We start from the raw sequence: 15,752 nt of genomic DNA on the forward strand, positions 1-15,752 counted from the left end.
AAGAAGATTAAAAAATGGTAAACTGAGAAAAATATTAAGATATAAAAAGTTTTAACACACGCACACATACATACACCATCCCACAGGCTGATTTTGCATTTTGAGCAGAAGGTGCTCAGGTTATGAGCTGGTTCCATCTGCAGAGGAGAGCATTCCTTTCTTCAGGTACCAGCACGATTTCAAAAGCGCTGGCATTAATCTAGAATGTAGTTTTCACTTTGTATTTGATTTCTATCTGATCTTAAAAAGAAAGAAAACAATTCATATAGTGCTTTCCTTTAGTTATACCTAAATGGACATTGAACTAGTTGCAGTACAACCTTCAAGAAGTAAAATAAATTGTAAGGTAAGCTATTAATGAATATTTTTATAAAATAAATGAATACACTATGTTCCACCATTTAGTAATATTTTATAAATGTTCATTATTTATATTTTCCAAAGGTTGGATTGAAGAAGACAGCCAGTGGATGACTCAGATAAACAGACTCCAAAAGCTGATTGACAGGCTGGAAAAGAAGGTGTGTGTTTCTTTTCACCTGCTTGTCCTCTCATTTTCAGTAAAGCAATCCTTAAACCACAAATGCTTTCAATGTCACAGTCTTTCCAATCAATAATGAGTGAAACTTCAACATTACCTAAGAGAGTTAACATTCATTAAATACCTACATATTCCTTTCACCATATTCTTTCCTATTTCGTGAAAGCATGACACGATTTTCCCAAGTTGTTCTTTCCCCTTCCCATCACCACAGATCCAAATTTTCATAAAGATCTGAAAAGTCACATTATTCTATGACTGGAGGATGTTATTGTGCTTAGTTATGCTTGTTTTGGGGCACATGGGACAAGCCTCTCTTTTCACAGTCTGATTTTTCCTCTTCCTCTCCAAACTTTCCCACTAAAGCTTGACAGAAAGTTTTGTTTCTTCCTTCTGCATCAGAGGATACTAATTTCTTTAGACTAAAACTCTTTCCTAATAAGTACAGTGCATCCAAAAGCTGATGCAAATCCCATCATCCCGCCTGGGAGCCCCAGGAGCCGCTCCAGCTCAGGGACTGCATGGCCCCAGAGCCCTGAGACCTCCTGCAGTTCCCACGCCAAAGCAGAGCCCTCCGGGAGTCCGACAAATGACCCGTCTGATCCAACGATGCTTCCCAGGGCTCCTAAAAACCCGAGTGACATCCGTCTGTACAGAAAATATCTATTTCTTTCGTTTTCAATCAGGTTTATCGCTACACTAGGTTTTATAAGTAGGTTTATGTCTGCGTGAGGTGGTTTTTTTTATTTTTGGAGAAGAAAGTAGAGCAGAAGAAAAAGTAAAGTATAAATTCCTGTGTCATTCTCTACATAAAATGTCCCTATTGAAGGACAGACAGACGATTTCAGATAGGCGCTAAAGGAGTGGCTGAATTCAGGGGATTTTGAGACCCAGAGTATTTCTTCCTCCTGGTCCACCAGAGGCGAGGGTTTTGGTTGAAGCTCTCTCAGACCCAGGAGCTGCTCCAGTCCCAGTGTGGCTGATGCTGCCCCTGCCTGCAGGTCAGTGCTCACCACCCGTGAGGCTCTGCCTGTATCCCAGAGACAGGGATCCACGCACACCAGCAGGGGTGTCTTTGCACCCACAAACAGACGGGCAGCACCTGCGGAAACACAAAAGTGCAACAGCCTGATCCTGTTCCTTCTTTCCAGCTGATCAGGATGGACATCCCCCTGTGAACGTTGTCATGGGCTTCAAGTCCACTCAGTACTTGTGGCTGGACTCACGGCCCTTATTGAGGCATCAGCTCAGACCTCGGGTCCTGGCAGAGAAGTGTCTCCTCCTCGCCCGCTAGTCCAACTTGAGTTCAGTAGCAAATTATATACCTAGAAAATAGTTAAGTAAGGGATTGAACAAGAAGACGAGATAAATGGTGGTGATCTGGCACAGGGCTCAGCAAGACAAGCATGCTGACCTTTCTCTGCCATTGCTCCCTCCCAAATGAACAACCCGCTCCTAATTACTTTTCCCCTTTGGTCCCAGTTTCAGACCAAAATTTGGCATTTCTGTGATCTCAGCCTTATGACTGATTAGCTGCATTATCAATAGTCACCCCGGCACTGCTGGCCTTGCAAGACTCTGTTCCCAAAATGGAGCTCAGTTCTCCCTTTGGTTATCCCTCAGGTCTGACAGTCTCTTGCATCACTTCTCCTTAACCAGCTGTGAAACTCGGCTGTTCCTCATGGCACTGTCTGTGACTTCTATCAGCTTCTCACTCTGCTCCTTGCTATGCTCAGCAGCTACTCATGGTCTGCTCAGTGCATTAAGCCTGTGGCCAGGGCAGACTCACCCTCCTGCACACAGCAGCTTCCTCCCAGAGGTCATTTCTGCATGAGAAAAGCAATTACACAGCAGTTGCCACGCCAATGACATTTTAGTAGCAACTTTATTTTTTTCTGAATAGCTGTAAATCGTATTTTGAAATGTCCAAGCCCATCATGAAATGTAACTCTCTCTTTTAGTCCAGCTTTACTCCCAGCTCTGCTTTGGAAGCAGCAGCTCACTGGCCTGCCTCAGTGACCTCCCGTCGTGGACGGATGCCAAAAGCAGTTTAGGGAAACTTAACATTTAAAAGAATGTTACTGGAAAAAGAAACCTGGCATACACTAATAACGCAGTGCAAACATTACAGAAAGCAGCCAACCATTTTGTAGTATATAAACGTACAACAAGAGTGTTCTAAAATGACCCAATCTGCCGCAGATGACAAAGAACCTCAATTTGAAAAGGAGCTCAGTGCCAAAGGGAAACAGTGGAAGGGCATAGACCTTCCATAATTATCTCCTTATCAATATAAAACTTGATTAATAAAATACAGCAATTAGACAAGCTTAGTTTTGTCAATAGACAGACTATACCCACCTTTGCCTAACTTTGCATCTCATTGACTTTGTATCTCATAGTCAGGTCTAACTGTGAGAGGTGAGAAGTTTGCCATTTCTGCAGCTTCTCCAGGACCAACTCCTTTGGTTGCTCTTCTCTTGCAACTTCTTTCTGGCCTCTGTGAAGTAAAAAACCCAGATTACTAGGCATGCAACTTAGAAATCATAAAACTTCTAGTTCTATAAAATATCCTAAGGCATATTCTTTTGTATTAACAACATTTCCTCTTCTCCCAATTTTATTAGATTTTACACTTTATTGCAGGAGATCCCTGTGATCCATGTTTAAGCAGCATCTAGCAAAACAGCGTCTGGGTCATGACTGGGACAGGCATGTATTGCAAAAAGGATGTCAGTGCCTCTTACCAGTAGGAGAATGTCCGTCCATCTACTCTGTTACAAAGTCAAGTCAAGAAAAGGCAAAGTCAAGAAAAAGCAAAACTGATTGCTTGAATGACCACTGACTTCAAACTTAAATGAATTAAGCAGAAATATCAAGTGGTCAGTCAGCACTTCCCACCTGGGATGAGGCTGTTACATGTGTCATCTCTCATCACTTTTAGCCCAGACGATGTTCCAGGTTAACCCACCACATCCAGCCAAGTGTTAACATTTCAGCTGTCTTTCAGCAGCTATTATACTAAAACTCTTCTTTTTGACTTTGCCCTGAAGCAGATTAGCAGGATCACACAATCACACTGAGAGGCAATTTCACAACTCCTCGGCTGAGCTGAGGTAGGACTAAGAAGGCGGTGCAAAGCCTCGGCTCTGAGCTGCAGTCTTGCTCGGTTTTTATTTCCAGGCTGCACAGTAAGTGTCTGGCCGAGTTCTCATCTCCACACTGGGCTCCTTCACTCATGCTCAACACTGAGTCAGCCGATGCATCTCCCTTATGAAGAAGGGCTGGGGGAGCTGGGTCTCATTAGCTTGGAGGAGACTGAGGGGTGACCTCATTAATGTTTATAAATATGTAAAGGGTGGGTGTCACGAGGATGGAGCCAGGCTCTTCGCGGTGACAACCAATGATAAGGCGCAATGGGTTCAAACTGGAACACAGGAGGTCCCACTTAAATATGAGAAGAAACTTCTTCTCAGTGAGGGTGACAGAGCACTGGAACAGGCTGCCCAGGGAGGTTGTGGAGTCTCCTTCTCTGGAGACATCCAAAACCCGCCTGGACGCCTCCTGTGCAACCTCATCTGGGTGTTCCTGCTCCGGCAGGGGGATTGGACTAGATGATCTTTGGAGGTCCCTTCCAATGCCTGACATTCTGTGATGCCCAAGCACTCGTTCCACCCAGCTGAGGACTGTGTGCCAGTGCTCGCATGCTCCGAGGTCACAGCAGGCTGTCTGTGTAGATTTACTTCATGTGTGCTGTCCTGCCATGTCTAATGACATAATACTACTGAAGAATTTGTACAGGTTATTTTTAACTTCTTGAGGGGGCCAGCAAATCATCCTTTAGTAGTTCCTACTGGAAAACTACCTGGTGAATGATTGGTTTAGTGTTGTCTAACTCTTTTGCTATCTTCTGTCAAAAGTGAATTTAACTATGAATTAATCTCATAAGTCATCATTGGTTTGTTTTTTTTTTACCCAAGTTCTGAAGTTATATATACTGGAAAAACTAGAATTAAGTTTACAGTACAACTTGAGTCATCCCTTTCCTCTCTTTTTCCATACATTTCCCTAGAAAAAAAATTGCACTGGAAGGAACAACCACAGGAATATGTATTTTCTCTCCGGGTTTTTATCTGGAGTATCTGCACCGACAAATGAGCTAGTAACGCTGGGTGTTTCCTCCCCGCCTCTCCCCCATTTCATGCCTTTCTATGCACATTCTGCAGGAGAGGTTCAGCTGCACAGCGGTTACTGTGCGACTGGTGCTTCGCTCCTGCCGAGCTTTGCCGCTTGCGGCTGGTGCAGGTTCCCTGTTCATTTGAACTCTGCCTGCACACCTCGTTGGCTTCTCAGCGAGTACAGAATTTGTGTTAGCAAAATGCCCGCTACCTGAGGTTAATCAATCCCTACCCAGCTGCAAGTAGAAGATATTTTTTTAATCTTCGTTACACAAGAATTATTTGCAATGAGAAGCAAAGCACCACTAACTGCATTTTGCTCCAGCTGCTCCAGTTGCCAAATTATCTGCTTCTCTTCAGGTATATGGATATTTTTTAGAATATCCATATGGCACTGGGTTAGAGGGTACTGCATGTGCCTAGCAAGTAACTGATAATTTTGTATGCATTACTAGATGGTGTTTGTATGAATCACTGACTCACGAAGCACGCAGCCAGTTTGCATGTTAAGCAAGCACACTGCAGCCCCACAGATGCCTCTCCTTGCTGCTGCCCAGTCTGTCCTCAGAAACAAGTGCAGCAGTTCAGAAACCCAACTTGGAGCAGAGTGCACGTATTTTTCAATGCTGGAAAACAGTCCCTTGCAACTATCCCCCCCCACACCCTGAGAAGTTTCTTCTGTATAAAGGTTTTGGTGGCATACTAGTAGCTGATAATTCATCTCAGATTACCGTCCTTTTTCATCTCTGCAGTCCACCTGACAATTTGAGAAAGTCTCTGGCTTTTCTGAATTAAACCCAACACACATTTGCGAGCAAGTGGATCTGATACAAATGAAAAGATTCCCTGCTCAGCTTTATAACACAGGACTGCCTGTGTTAGATTTAACCACTGAAATGTGCAGGATTCTGCAAATAATGTGATGAGTGTGTTTGGGTTACAACTAATAAAGAAGGGATTTAATTATAACTTCTGGAGATATAACAGAATCTAGCTATTGGAATAGTTTGTTAAAAAGGTAAGAGCAGAATGCAGCTGTATTCCATTCTCTTATATTTCTATTTTCTTTTCAACTGCCTGAAAGGACCTAAAACTTGAGCCATTTCAAGAGGAAGTTTTGGAAGAAAATGCAAAATCTGTAAGTGCTTTTCAAGATTATGATTTTTGACATTTGCTTTTCAATGCCAGGTAGTAAGACAGCAACTTCACCTGATCTCTTTTGTTAAAAAATAATAAATAAAACCCACACCATCCTCACCTTTTCCCAGTGGTAAGAACCCATTTTAGTCAGCAAAATATATTGTGCAAAACGCAATACAACAAAACTTAGAATATATGGGCAAAACTTTTATATTCATTCTTGCATTGTTTTCGAATGATACAGTGAGCCAAAAACTCCACTCACATAGGAGGAAAAGGTGCAATTAATAAGATTTACTGAATCTTGCTTCAGTGTTTATGTGTGTATATCGTTTCAGCTCCCAATCACCTGATGGTTCATGCATGCTTTAAATCCTGGTTGTACAGTCCCAAAACTGCTATAGGAAGCCGTACCAGGAAATATGGGAGAGTATCTAGTGTTAAGCATTAACCAATATTACAACTTACAAAACCATAACCAGAAATAAACTTACTTTAATTAAGTTCATGTCCCAAGATCAAGATGAATTTTTCAAATACACTAGCATTCCTAAATTCAGGGCTTTGAACCTAACAAAATGCAAATAAAATACACATGAAAAAATAACCAAAATAGATGATCCATCAAATTCCTTATTTCATCACAGGAGTTGTATTACATTTTTTCTTTTTTAAATGAGATTATACAATATTGCTAGACAGGCTGCTTATGAAGAAAGGATAATCCACAAGATAACAGTATCAATAATCAAGGCAGAAACAAGTAAAAAACTGGTGCAAGAAGTGAAGTTGTATTAATTAAGAAGCATGTAGAGTTTCTTCAAATATTTCATTAGTAAAGTTGACGAGCTTCAATGGATGAATCAATATGTAAACTACTTGCATTAGCTAAATGATAATCATAATAATTTGGGATGAATAGGTCTTCTGTACTGCCAAGTGTTTCCATAGTCCTTTTTATAAAGATTACTCATTTTTTGCAGAAAGTTGGAGGAAAAAAACACGCTGTGCTCATCATTTAACATGGGCTACATTAGGCATCTCATTCAGGTGTGAGTCAGAGCTCTAAAAGGCAAAAGATCACGAGAGCATCTCCATCCAGTGTAACCCTGCATCTGGTGCAGACTGTGGCAATATACTCTTGTCTCAAACCTCGCGCCCACTTGCACACAGGTTCATCCAAGGAAACATGCTGACTTTATTACTGAACATTTCAAAGATCAAAATTTGCTTTGCAGTCTTCCAAAAAGACTCTCACATCCCGGCCTCGGATGACTCTTGCTTTCCCTGGAGTGGACACTCATTTTGGGTGTTTCCATTCTGTGCCTCAGCCTGCCTAGACATAAAAGCCACATTTGGGCATTTCTACTTCTCCACTCCAGAGTGCTAAAACAGGGACAGCAAACCTTGAAGGAACTTTTGTGGGTTTTCTTTGATGATTGTGGGGTTTATTTTTTTTTTATAATAGACTTTTCTGAGTTTAAAGTACAAGGAATTCAGAGGATGATACGGCAGTAATATTGTCATGTTTTTGTATCAGCACATAATGATTGTTCAGCGTCAAATGTCTGTGATAGAAGAAGAAATTGAGGAATTCCGGCTTGCTCTGAAGCAGTACGTGGAATCCGCTTCTGCTCAGGGTGGCTGCTTGCAGTAAGTGCAATGTTATTGTCCTTGGGCTGAAGGAAGGAATGTAGTCTGATTTCTTGGCTAACTATTAAGTGGAGCTAGATTATTTATGAAGAAAGAATCTGTAACATCTTCCTTCCTGGCTGGTTATGCATGTGTGTAAGACAGAGCTTTTCAAAGACAACTAAAACCAGAAACACGTGTCAAAGTAGGTGTGCAGACTTTAACTAGTATCACAATATGGCAACACAGGCTATCCCAAAGGTGCTAGACAATCTTTTAAGGCTTCTCAGCTCTGCAGCTCATCAATTCATGGCTTCTGGAAGCTCCTAGGCTGTCACTATTGAAAACTCATTTGTGATCCTTCATTTGTGCTCACTTGGCAAGTGAGCAACTTATCAACTTTTTTGCCAGTTCTCTGCTCAGCAGCTTTCAGAATCTTCCCTTTAGGCTGTCATTTTAAACTTGTCATTCATAGTACAGAATGGGAAAAATTAAAAAGCAAAACTGCCAATTAAATAGTGTATTTCTGCTTTGCTTCCTTTAGATCTAATAAAACATTAGAATAAAACAAAAGAATAAATTTTAGTGACTCGCCACTGTACTGAATTTCTTAATTTAACATAGTGGAGAAAGCTACTATCCTAAACACTACAGACCATTATGAAATAAGTATTTGTATAATGTGTATACAATACAACATTTTCCTATATATTCAAAGGCTTCAAAGGTTGCTTATCACATCCCTAATTTATAAACCTTGTTGCTATGAGATTATCAACCTTGGGATTCTATCAGCAGTGTTCACACACACACCAGAAAAAGTAAATTAAGCTGGAAGAAGGGTGACCTTTTTTGCAGTAGTTCACTTGTAAAGGCAGCAGATAAGGAAAATAAAATTATATTGTCTGCCAAGAGCTGGAAAAAACATAGAAAAGAAGCCTCCCCAGCCACCTTCCAAAACCGAACATCCAGCAAAACACTCTAGTGGCTGCAAGCTTGCCAGGGGAAAGAAATTACATTATTTCAGAATGCAACTTAACAAATGATGGCAAAAGTTTCTTTCCCAGGTTTAGAGACGTTTGGTAAATCTGTGATGCCACCTACCGGTTGCTTTTTACTGTAGCTGTTCGTGACTGACTTGCTTTTTTCCAACAGTTCTTGATATTTTTGCTATTTTACAAAGTACTTCCGCGTACAGCAGGAGAAAACCAATAAATCATATGACTTATTGCTTATTACAGTATGAAATACAATCTGAGACCAGTTCGCAAGCACATCAGTAGTAGTAAGATCAGCAATCTCACACTTGGGTACTCACAGAAATACAGATACATGTTTTGTGCTATACATCTAAACACCAATTTGAGTACTCAGCTGCATAAGTACCCTGCATGCTATAAAGCTTTTATGCTCAGGATAATAAATGGGATGCTTCTGTGTAGATGATCAGCAGATATTCTCTGAGTCATTTTTCACCCATGATAAATTATTAGCTGAGTACCATAAGTAAATAGTACCCAAGGGTATTATTTAAAAAGTGTATCTGCAGCAGACATCAGTCTGTCTGGCTTTATACTTCACTAATGTTTGCTTTCAAAGCACCTAAACTCTGTGCTGCTTTGATGCAGCTCTTGTACAAAAGGATGACTTCTCACAGCGTAATTCTTCAATGAAACAGCACAAGTTACTCTATAAACTTCCATGAACTGTTCTCAATGTGCGATATGCTGTATTAGAGGATTTTCCCTGAACCACAGTTGTTTGATTAATTTTCTGTATTATTGATTAGCAACTCTTTAGATAAATGACACCATTGGAGCAATATGAAAAAATAGTTTCATAAAGAAATTAATTGTAAGTATAGTAATATATTAATAAATAAAAAGCCATGAAAATACTCCAAGAGGTTTTTTGTTTGTTTGTTTGTTTGTTAAAAAAGGTCAGATAATTTGCAGTATATGATCACTTTTTTGATAAATTTATTATTTGGGTTGGTTTTTTGTTTGGTTTGATTTGGTTTTGTTGTTCAAAAATCACTGCATTTGGTTCCTACTCATAAACAATTTGGAATAAGATGTGTATGTCCAATAACTTTGTCATGTTTGATTAAATTAGTTCTGTCCTACAATTCTTAGTGTTTCCATACAGAAGCTTCCAAATGATTCCTGCTTCATTGTTTATGAGTTCTGGGAGAACAGCAACGCCTGGAATAGGTAAGTTTCAGGGGGTTTGTTTGTTTGTGTAATACAGAAAGTTTTGAAGGTTAGAAAGCAATTGTGTAGCAAGACTGAATATAAATTCCTTCAAATACTGCTAATGGATCTCTTGCTAAATATATCACAATCAATATTGCAGGGCAATACTTCAGATCCTAAAGACTAAAATATACTGAAACATATAAATAAAAATGCCAGAAAGACAAAGCTAACTTGAATAGAACATAAAAAGTCTGAAAGCAAATAGAGAAAAGAATGGTATCAGATGGATGTTAGTTGATCAGAGCCAAAAGAATAGGGAAATGGCAATATTGCTACAGTTTAGTGATAGTGAAAGAAATAAAAGAAGCCCATGAGTGAGACAGGAGCTGGGCCATCCAGCAACACACTGAAGCGTGCAAGCAGTCATGGGGAGCTCCGCCAAAGCGTCCCAAATCCACATCATAAAAACCCATCCAAAAGATTCCAAGGGTGTCTCTTTCGGGCCCAAAATAGAAGTTATAATGATTAAAAGGCCTACCAGCTGAATTCTAGCCTGCAGCAGGCAGATGGTTAAGAAACTGAGTTGAGACAAAAAGGTTTTCCTTAACTACATTTACTATTATTAAAAAAACAAACAAAAAACCAAAACAAACACAAGAACCAACCCCTGTGGTCCTAAATCTGTAGACAGAAAACATTCCGAAGGAAGACAGAGAAGTCTCTTGAAGCTGAGTTTCTTTCCTTTTGAACAAAACTTTCAGGAAGACTCAAGAACACTTGTAATGCATCAACACTATAGTGGAGCACAACCAAGCAATGAGCATCAGTGTCACAGTTAACTGTACAGAAAGAAACCTGTGTTTAATAGAATATGCAAGTGCCTCACAGCTTATCTGGTCTTCTCTCCCACTATCACCATTGCTGGAGTCCTGAAGCAGAAAAATCTCTATTACAGCATCAATTATAAAATTTCTGATGCTCATTAAAAAATTTAGCTGCTTTAAAAAACTTGATATTTTTGTATTTTTTACAATAATTTAGCCACCTTCAAATGAATTACAGCAAGACATTCCAAAGAAGTAATGTGGACTTCTTGGAAACCCCAGAGCTCATCACAACAATGCTGGTCCCTGGTAAATATCCATTTTTCACAATATTTTGTTTGTTCCATGTGCAGAGTTCTGCTATATTAGTGTGTTCCGTATGTAGGCCCACTCCATAGTATCACCCTTAGTCAGATCTTCTTTGGCAAAGTATGGAGGAGAAGGGGGCTCCAAATGTTTTTAATTTAAGGACAGAAATGTACACTGCATCAGCAAGAATAATACCCACAATGCTTTCTCTTGTATGGCACAAAGATATGCTAGCATATACTATTTAAGAAAATATCTAGAAGAAACAACACAATTTGTGAATAGTAAAATAGATTAAGATTAAGATTATGATTTTCAGGCAAAAAATTGCTTACTGTTGAGGACTTCAATTTAATCATATTTACATTGACTGACACAAATCTTAATTACTAATAATTGATATTTACTAACCAATTATTGCTATGCTATGTTAAAATAGGGAAAAAAAACCAAACTGCTTTCAAAAAGAAAGCTGTTAATGATTCCAAATTACTATTTCTAACACAAACCAATGAGCCTGCAAAATCTTCTTAAAGAAATTATAGTTGAGAGTGCAGGATGAAGCAAAGCAAGCGTCACTCCCACATCTACAGAGAGAGGACAGCAACAATTTTATCTTGCGCAACACAAATCTACTACAATGAAACCCCATTTTCCCCTATGTCTGAGTACAGACTAAATTTAAAATAATAAAACCCCACCTAGTAGAAAAAAAAATTACATGGTTGTATACCTGAGGTTTCTCTTTAAAAGAAACCAGCCAAGACATTTTCAGACCTCATGAGCCTGATCTGAACATGCAATTATATGCCGGGGATTCTTGCAGTATCAGGAGATTGCACTTAATGAACCAAGAATCCCTTCACATTTTGTATCTTACTGAGAAATTGCTGGATTTAAGACAAACTTGGCTGTAGAAAACAACACAGCCTTTTCCCAAACTTCTTTGTGTTGAAGAGCTAGACCAGGTATGACCCAGGAGTGTTCCATGGGTGCTTTACTCACAGATAAAGTGCAATTAACATAAAATAAAATGTAAACATCATTTATCAATGCCTAAATATAGACATGTCTGAAGTGGGATTCCAAATGCTCATTAAAGCATCCACTCTGCCTGCTAAGGAGGATTTCAGTCTGCAACTCTCCACCCTGGCAGACAGTTGCCATAGAAACCACATTTCTCACTGTGCAACCTTGCCGGGGTGGGGGTGGGCAATGGGAAGTAATGTATTCACAGTTAGTTTTACAATTTTATCGATATTCTATCATTTAGAAGTCTGTGCAGACATTTGAACTTCTGTTTCATGGAAAGTACTTCCCAATTTTGAGCTATACAAATCATATTTGTATTTGAAAGACAGAAAATGTTCATGAGGTAAAAAATTATGGCTGCAATACTACCAGTACACTTTATGAAAGAATTTTAGACACTGTAAAGTGACATCAGTGTAAAATTAGGAAAAAAAACCCAACCTGTCTGCAACTAGCACAAGGATAGGCTCTATTTTAAAAACAAATTCACCCTAGCTCAGACATATCTACAGTTTTTTACACATCTGGTTAACTAAGAACTGAAACAATTCTAACTCATAATCTGAATCTGATTCAAAGATTACAACCCTAAAGTGTTCACTCAGCTGATTAATTAAAATTAATAGAGATACACTTATCTAAGAGTGATTCAGAAAGACATGGGATTTCAGGAGTGTTAGATCCAATATTATCTTAAAGCAAATTCATTTGCCATCAGTTAGCAGGAACCACAGCCTATTATGATCACTTACACACCTGTTAACTGCCCAAGCTGCTTGGCCAATCTACCAGGATGCCATGAAACACCCAGTATATCTTCAGTGAATCCCCAGTCTTCATATAAGATCTGGACTTGAGGACACTGGAGAATCTTTTGCTGAAGAAAGCCAAAGTTACGGGAAAATCATTGAACACTTATGACACTATAATCCACGAAATAAACTGTTAAATTGGCAGGTTTTTGGTCAAAATTCATTAATCCACTGATGTGTCAGAGACTTCTAGGCTTTCATAGCTCAAATTCCAGTAAGATTCTTAAATATCTTTTCAAGATTCTTCTTCAAGAATAACATTTTTCAGAAAAATGCCAAAAGTGGAAGGCTTTATGGACACATTCACAGAAACAAGTTGTGTTCATTAATTTAATCCCCAAACTGTAGTGCAAAACCTACTGAGCCTCGAACACCCCTCTGCTAAGGGGACTCAGCATCTCAGATACATTCACAATTCCTTCCTTTCCTTCCTGTCTCTCTCCATAAATCTTGTTCCTCTCTGCATAAGGTTCAGTTTGAAAAGGGGCAAAGGTTAAGGGCTGTGGGGAAGAAGTATAAATGTCTATAATCTGGTGATTACAGATTTTCTTTGACAGAAATTACAATTTACAAGTCCATCAGTTCTCTTACTTTGGGGGCAAAACACTCTTCATTCCTAGAGCTGTGTAAAAGGAACAGCACCAGGTTTGAATAATGTCACGAGGACAGAAGTCCATTAAAGGCAGCACAAACCCCCAGGGGACACAGCGCTCACCTGAAATACGGACAGATATAGCGGAACAGGAATGAGCATTTATGTGGTTTGCTCTCTGGGATCTGGGTGCTTAACTCTGTACGGTCACACCTATGACACATTAATGCTTCTCTGGATGTGATCAAAAAGAGAGAGAAATTCTTGTGCTAAAGCCACCTCCCCACCAGTTATACTCAGCTCTCCTAGTATTCTAAGTATTCTTCTCCTGCCTGGAGAAGTTTTGTTCTTGAAAGTATGCAGCTTTCAAATAAAGTAGTATTAGCTGCATATATAAATGAATTTTTCTTTATATATGTTACAGCTATTTTATTTAGGATTTTTACAAGAGGTAGAAGAAGAAATGCTGCTTGTGATAACAAATAACTAAATAAATTCTCCTCTCTTTCAGCATCGTGGTGGGTCCTCAATAACAACTAGAAGCTGTGGTTCCAAGTAATGTTAATGTTGCCTTGTTTTTCATTACAATAACATTCATATTGCAGTGTACAGGTGTGCTGGGTTATGAATTTATGATGTGCCCCTGTTGGTTATTATGGATGTGATCCCTTCTATTTTAAAATATGGATAACTGCACATTTATTGCCTTCTCTTATTGTGACTAATTCAGTGAAATGATGCATTCTAAAAGCTGAAATAAGACAATTACGTTGAACTGTTTATTGAGTATATTCAGTCCAAACTGTCACAAAAAAGTGCATCTTGGCTGGTATGACTAAATATTTGTGAAAAAGTTTTAGTCTTATGTTAATAAACAATTGATATTAATGCTGCTGTTTTCTCCTTTTACAGAAGAAACATGTATGAACATGAACAGACATTTTCATAAATATCTTATGCTTCAGAGAAGCTGTACGTCATTAATTAGTAGAACAAACATAGGGACAACTCTTTGTGTTAATACAGAACTTCACTCATACGGGAAATTTTCTGCCCATGACAAAACAATGCAGTACCATTTTCTCTTCAGCTGCACATGATCAAGGCATTTTAGCTTCCATTGTATCAATGGAGTTACAAGGCAAAATTAGTTGCCTAAACAAAGGCCTCTAGTAAATGTAGGGTATCCCAACTGTTTTCTAGCTCCTAGCTGAAGACACGAGTTATCTGTACATTGTGTGTCATTTTTTGCCAGTCCCATGCAGCTACTTCAGATATCCTATGTGTCCCAGATGACACCAGATGCCTGTCTTTGGGCAACTGAATCCTTTGCCAATAAAGTCCATGGAGCTCAGGTTCTCTACACAGATGTGGATGTCAGAAAGTGATACCTACACACATAAATTTAGGTGCCTATATTAGAGACAATTTTGCAGACAACACCAAGTTGGGCAGGAGTGTTCATCTGCTGGAGGGCAGGAAGGCTCTACAGAGGGATCTGGACCGGCTGGATTGATGGACTGAGGCCAATTGTATGAGGTTTAACAAGGCCAAATACCGGGTCCTGCACTTGGGTCACAACAACCCCAGGCTCGGGGAAGGGTGGCTGGAAACCTGCCTGGCAGAGAGGGATCTGGGGGTGCTGATTGACAGCTGGCTGAATATGAGCCAGCAGTGTGCCCAGGTGGCCAGGAAGGCCAACAGCATCCTGGCTTGTATCAGGAATAGGGTGGCCAGCAGGACCAGGGCAGTGATCATCCTACTGTACTCTACACTGGTGAGGCCCCACCTTGAATCCTGTGTTCCGGTTTGGGCCCCTCACTACAAGAAAGACATTGAGGTGCTGGAGAGAGTTCAGAGTAGGGCAATGAAGCTGGTGAAGGGTCTGGAGCACAAGTCTGATGAGGAGCGGCTGAGGGAGCTGGTGCTGCTTAGCCTTGAGAAAAGGAGGCTGAGGGGAGACCTTGTCGCTGTCTACAACTACCTGAAAGGAGGTTGTAGCATGGAGGGTGTTGGTCTCTTCTCCCAAGTAGGAAACGATAGGACAAGAGGAAATGATCTCAAGTTGTGCTAGGCGAGGTTTAGATTGGATAGTAGGAAAAAATTCTTTACAGAAAGGATTGTCAGACATTGGAACAGGCTGCCCAGAGAAGTGGTGGAGTCTCCATCTCTGGAGGTGTTTAAAAGATGTGTACATGTGGTGCTTAGGGACATGGTTTAGTGGTGGACTTGGCAGTGATGTTTAATGGCTGGACTGGATCTTAAAGTTCTTTTCCAACCTAAATGATTCTACGGTTCTATTCTATTAATGCAATGTGTAGACAGTTCTCTTGTTCTGATCCATGATGAGAGATATCTCATTTTAGTGAAACTGTTAGTAACAAAAGACTTTGTACCTTGAAAGAAGGTACGTATTCCCTAAATTTTAAAGAATCTCTTGTGTCAAGACGGAGAACTCAAATTAAGCAAGGAAGCGATGTTCTGGGGAAAAAAA

At 39.8% G+C, this 15,752-nt stretch overlaps 1 protein-coding gene across 2 annotated transcripts in view; it reads left to right on the top strand.

The window, feature by feature from the left end:
* Window positions 1-14,056, top strand: part of NECAB1 (N-terminal EF-hand calcium binding protein 1) — a 59,059-nt gene extending 45,003 nt beyond the window's left edge. For both annotated transcript variants that reach the window (XM_065629336.1, XM_065629337.1), the window contains exons 8-13: window positions 445-521; window positions 5,804-5,857; window positions 7,400-7,512; window positions 9,627-9,704; window positions 10,731-10,822; window positions 13,770-14,056. In XM_065629336.1, coding sequence (XP_065485408.1) covers window positions 445-521; window positions 5,804-5,857; window positions 7,400-7,512; window positions 9,627-9,704; window positions 10,731-10,822; window positions 13,770-13,798 — 443 coding nt within the window. In that variant the 3' untranslated portion in view covers window positions 13,799-14,056. The remainder of the gene's footprint in view (window positions 1-444; window positions 522-5,803; window positions 5,858-7,399; window positions 7,513-9,626; window positions 9,705-10,730; window positions 10,823-13,769) is intronic.
* Window positions 14,057-15,752: the final 1,696 nt, after the last annotated feature.

This window comes from Caloenas nicobarica, chromosome 2, assembly GCF_036013445.1.
Source record: "Caloenas nicobarica isolate bCalNic1 chromosome 2, bCalNic1.hap1, whole genome shotgun sequence".
Lineage (NCBI taxonomy): Eukaryota > Metazoa > Chordata > Aves > Columbiformes > Columbidae > Caloenas > Caloenas nicobarica.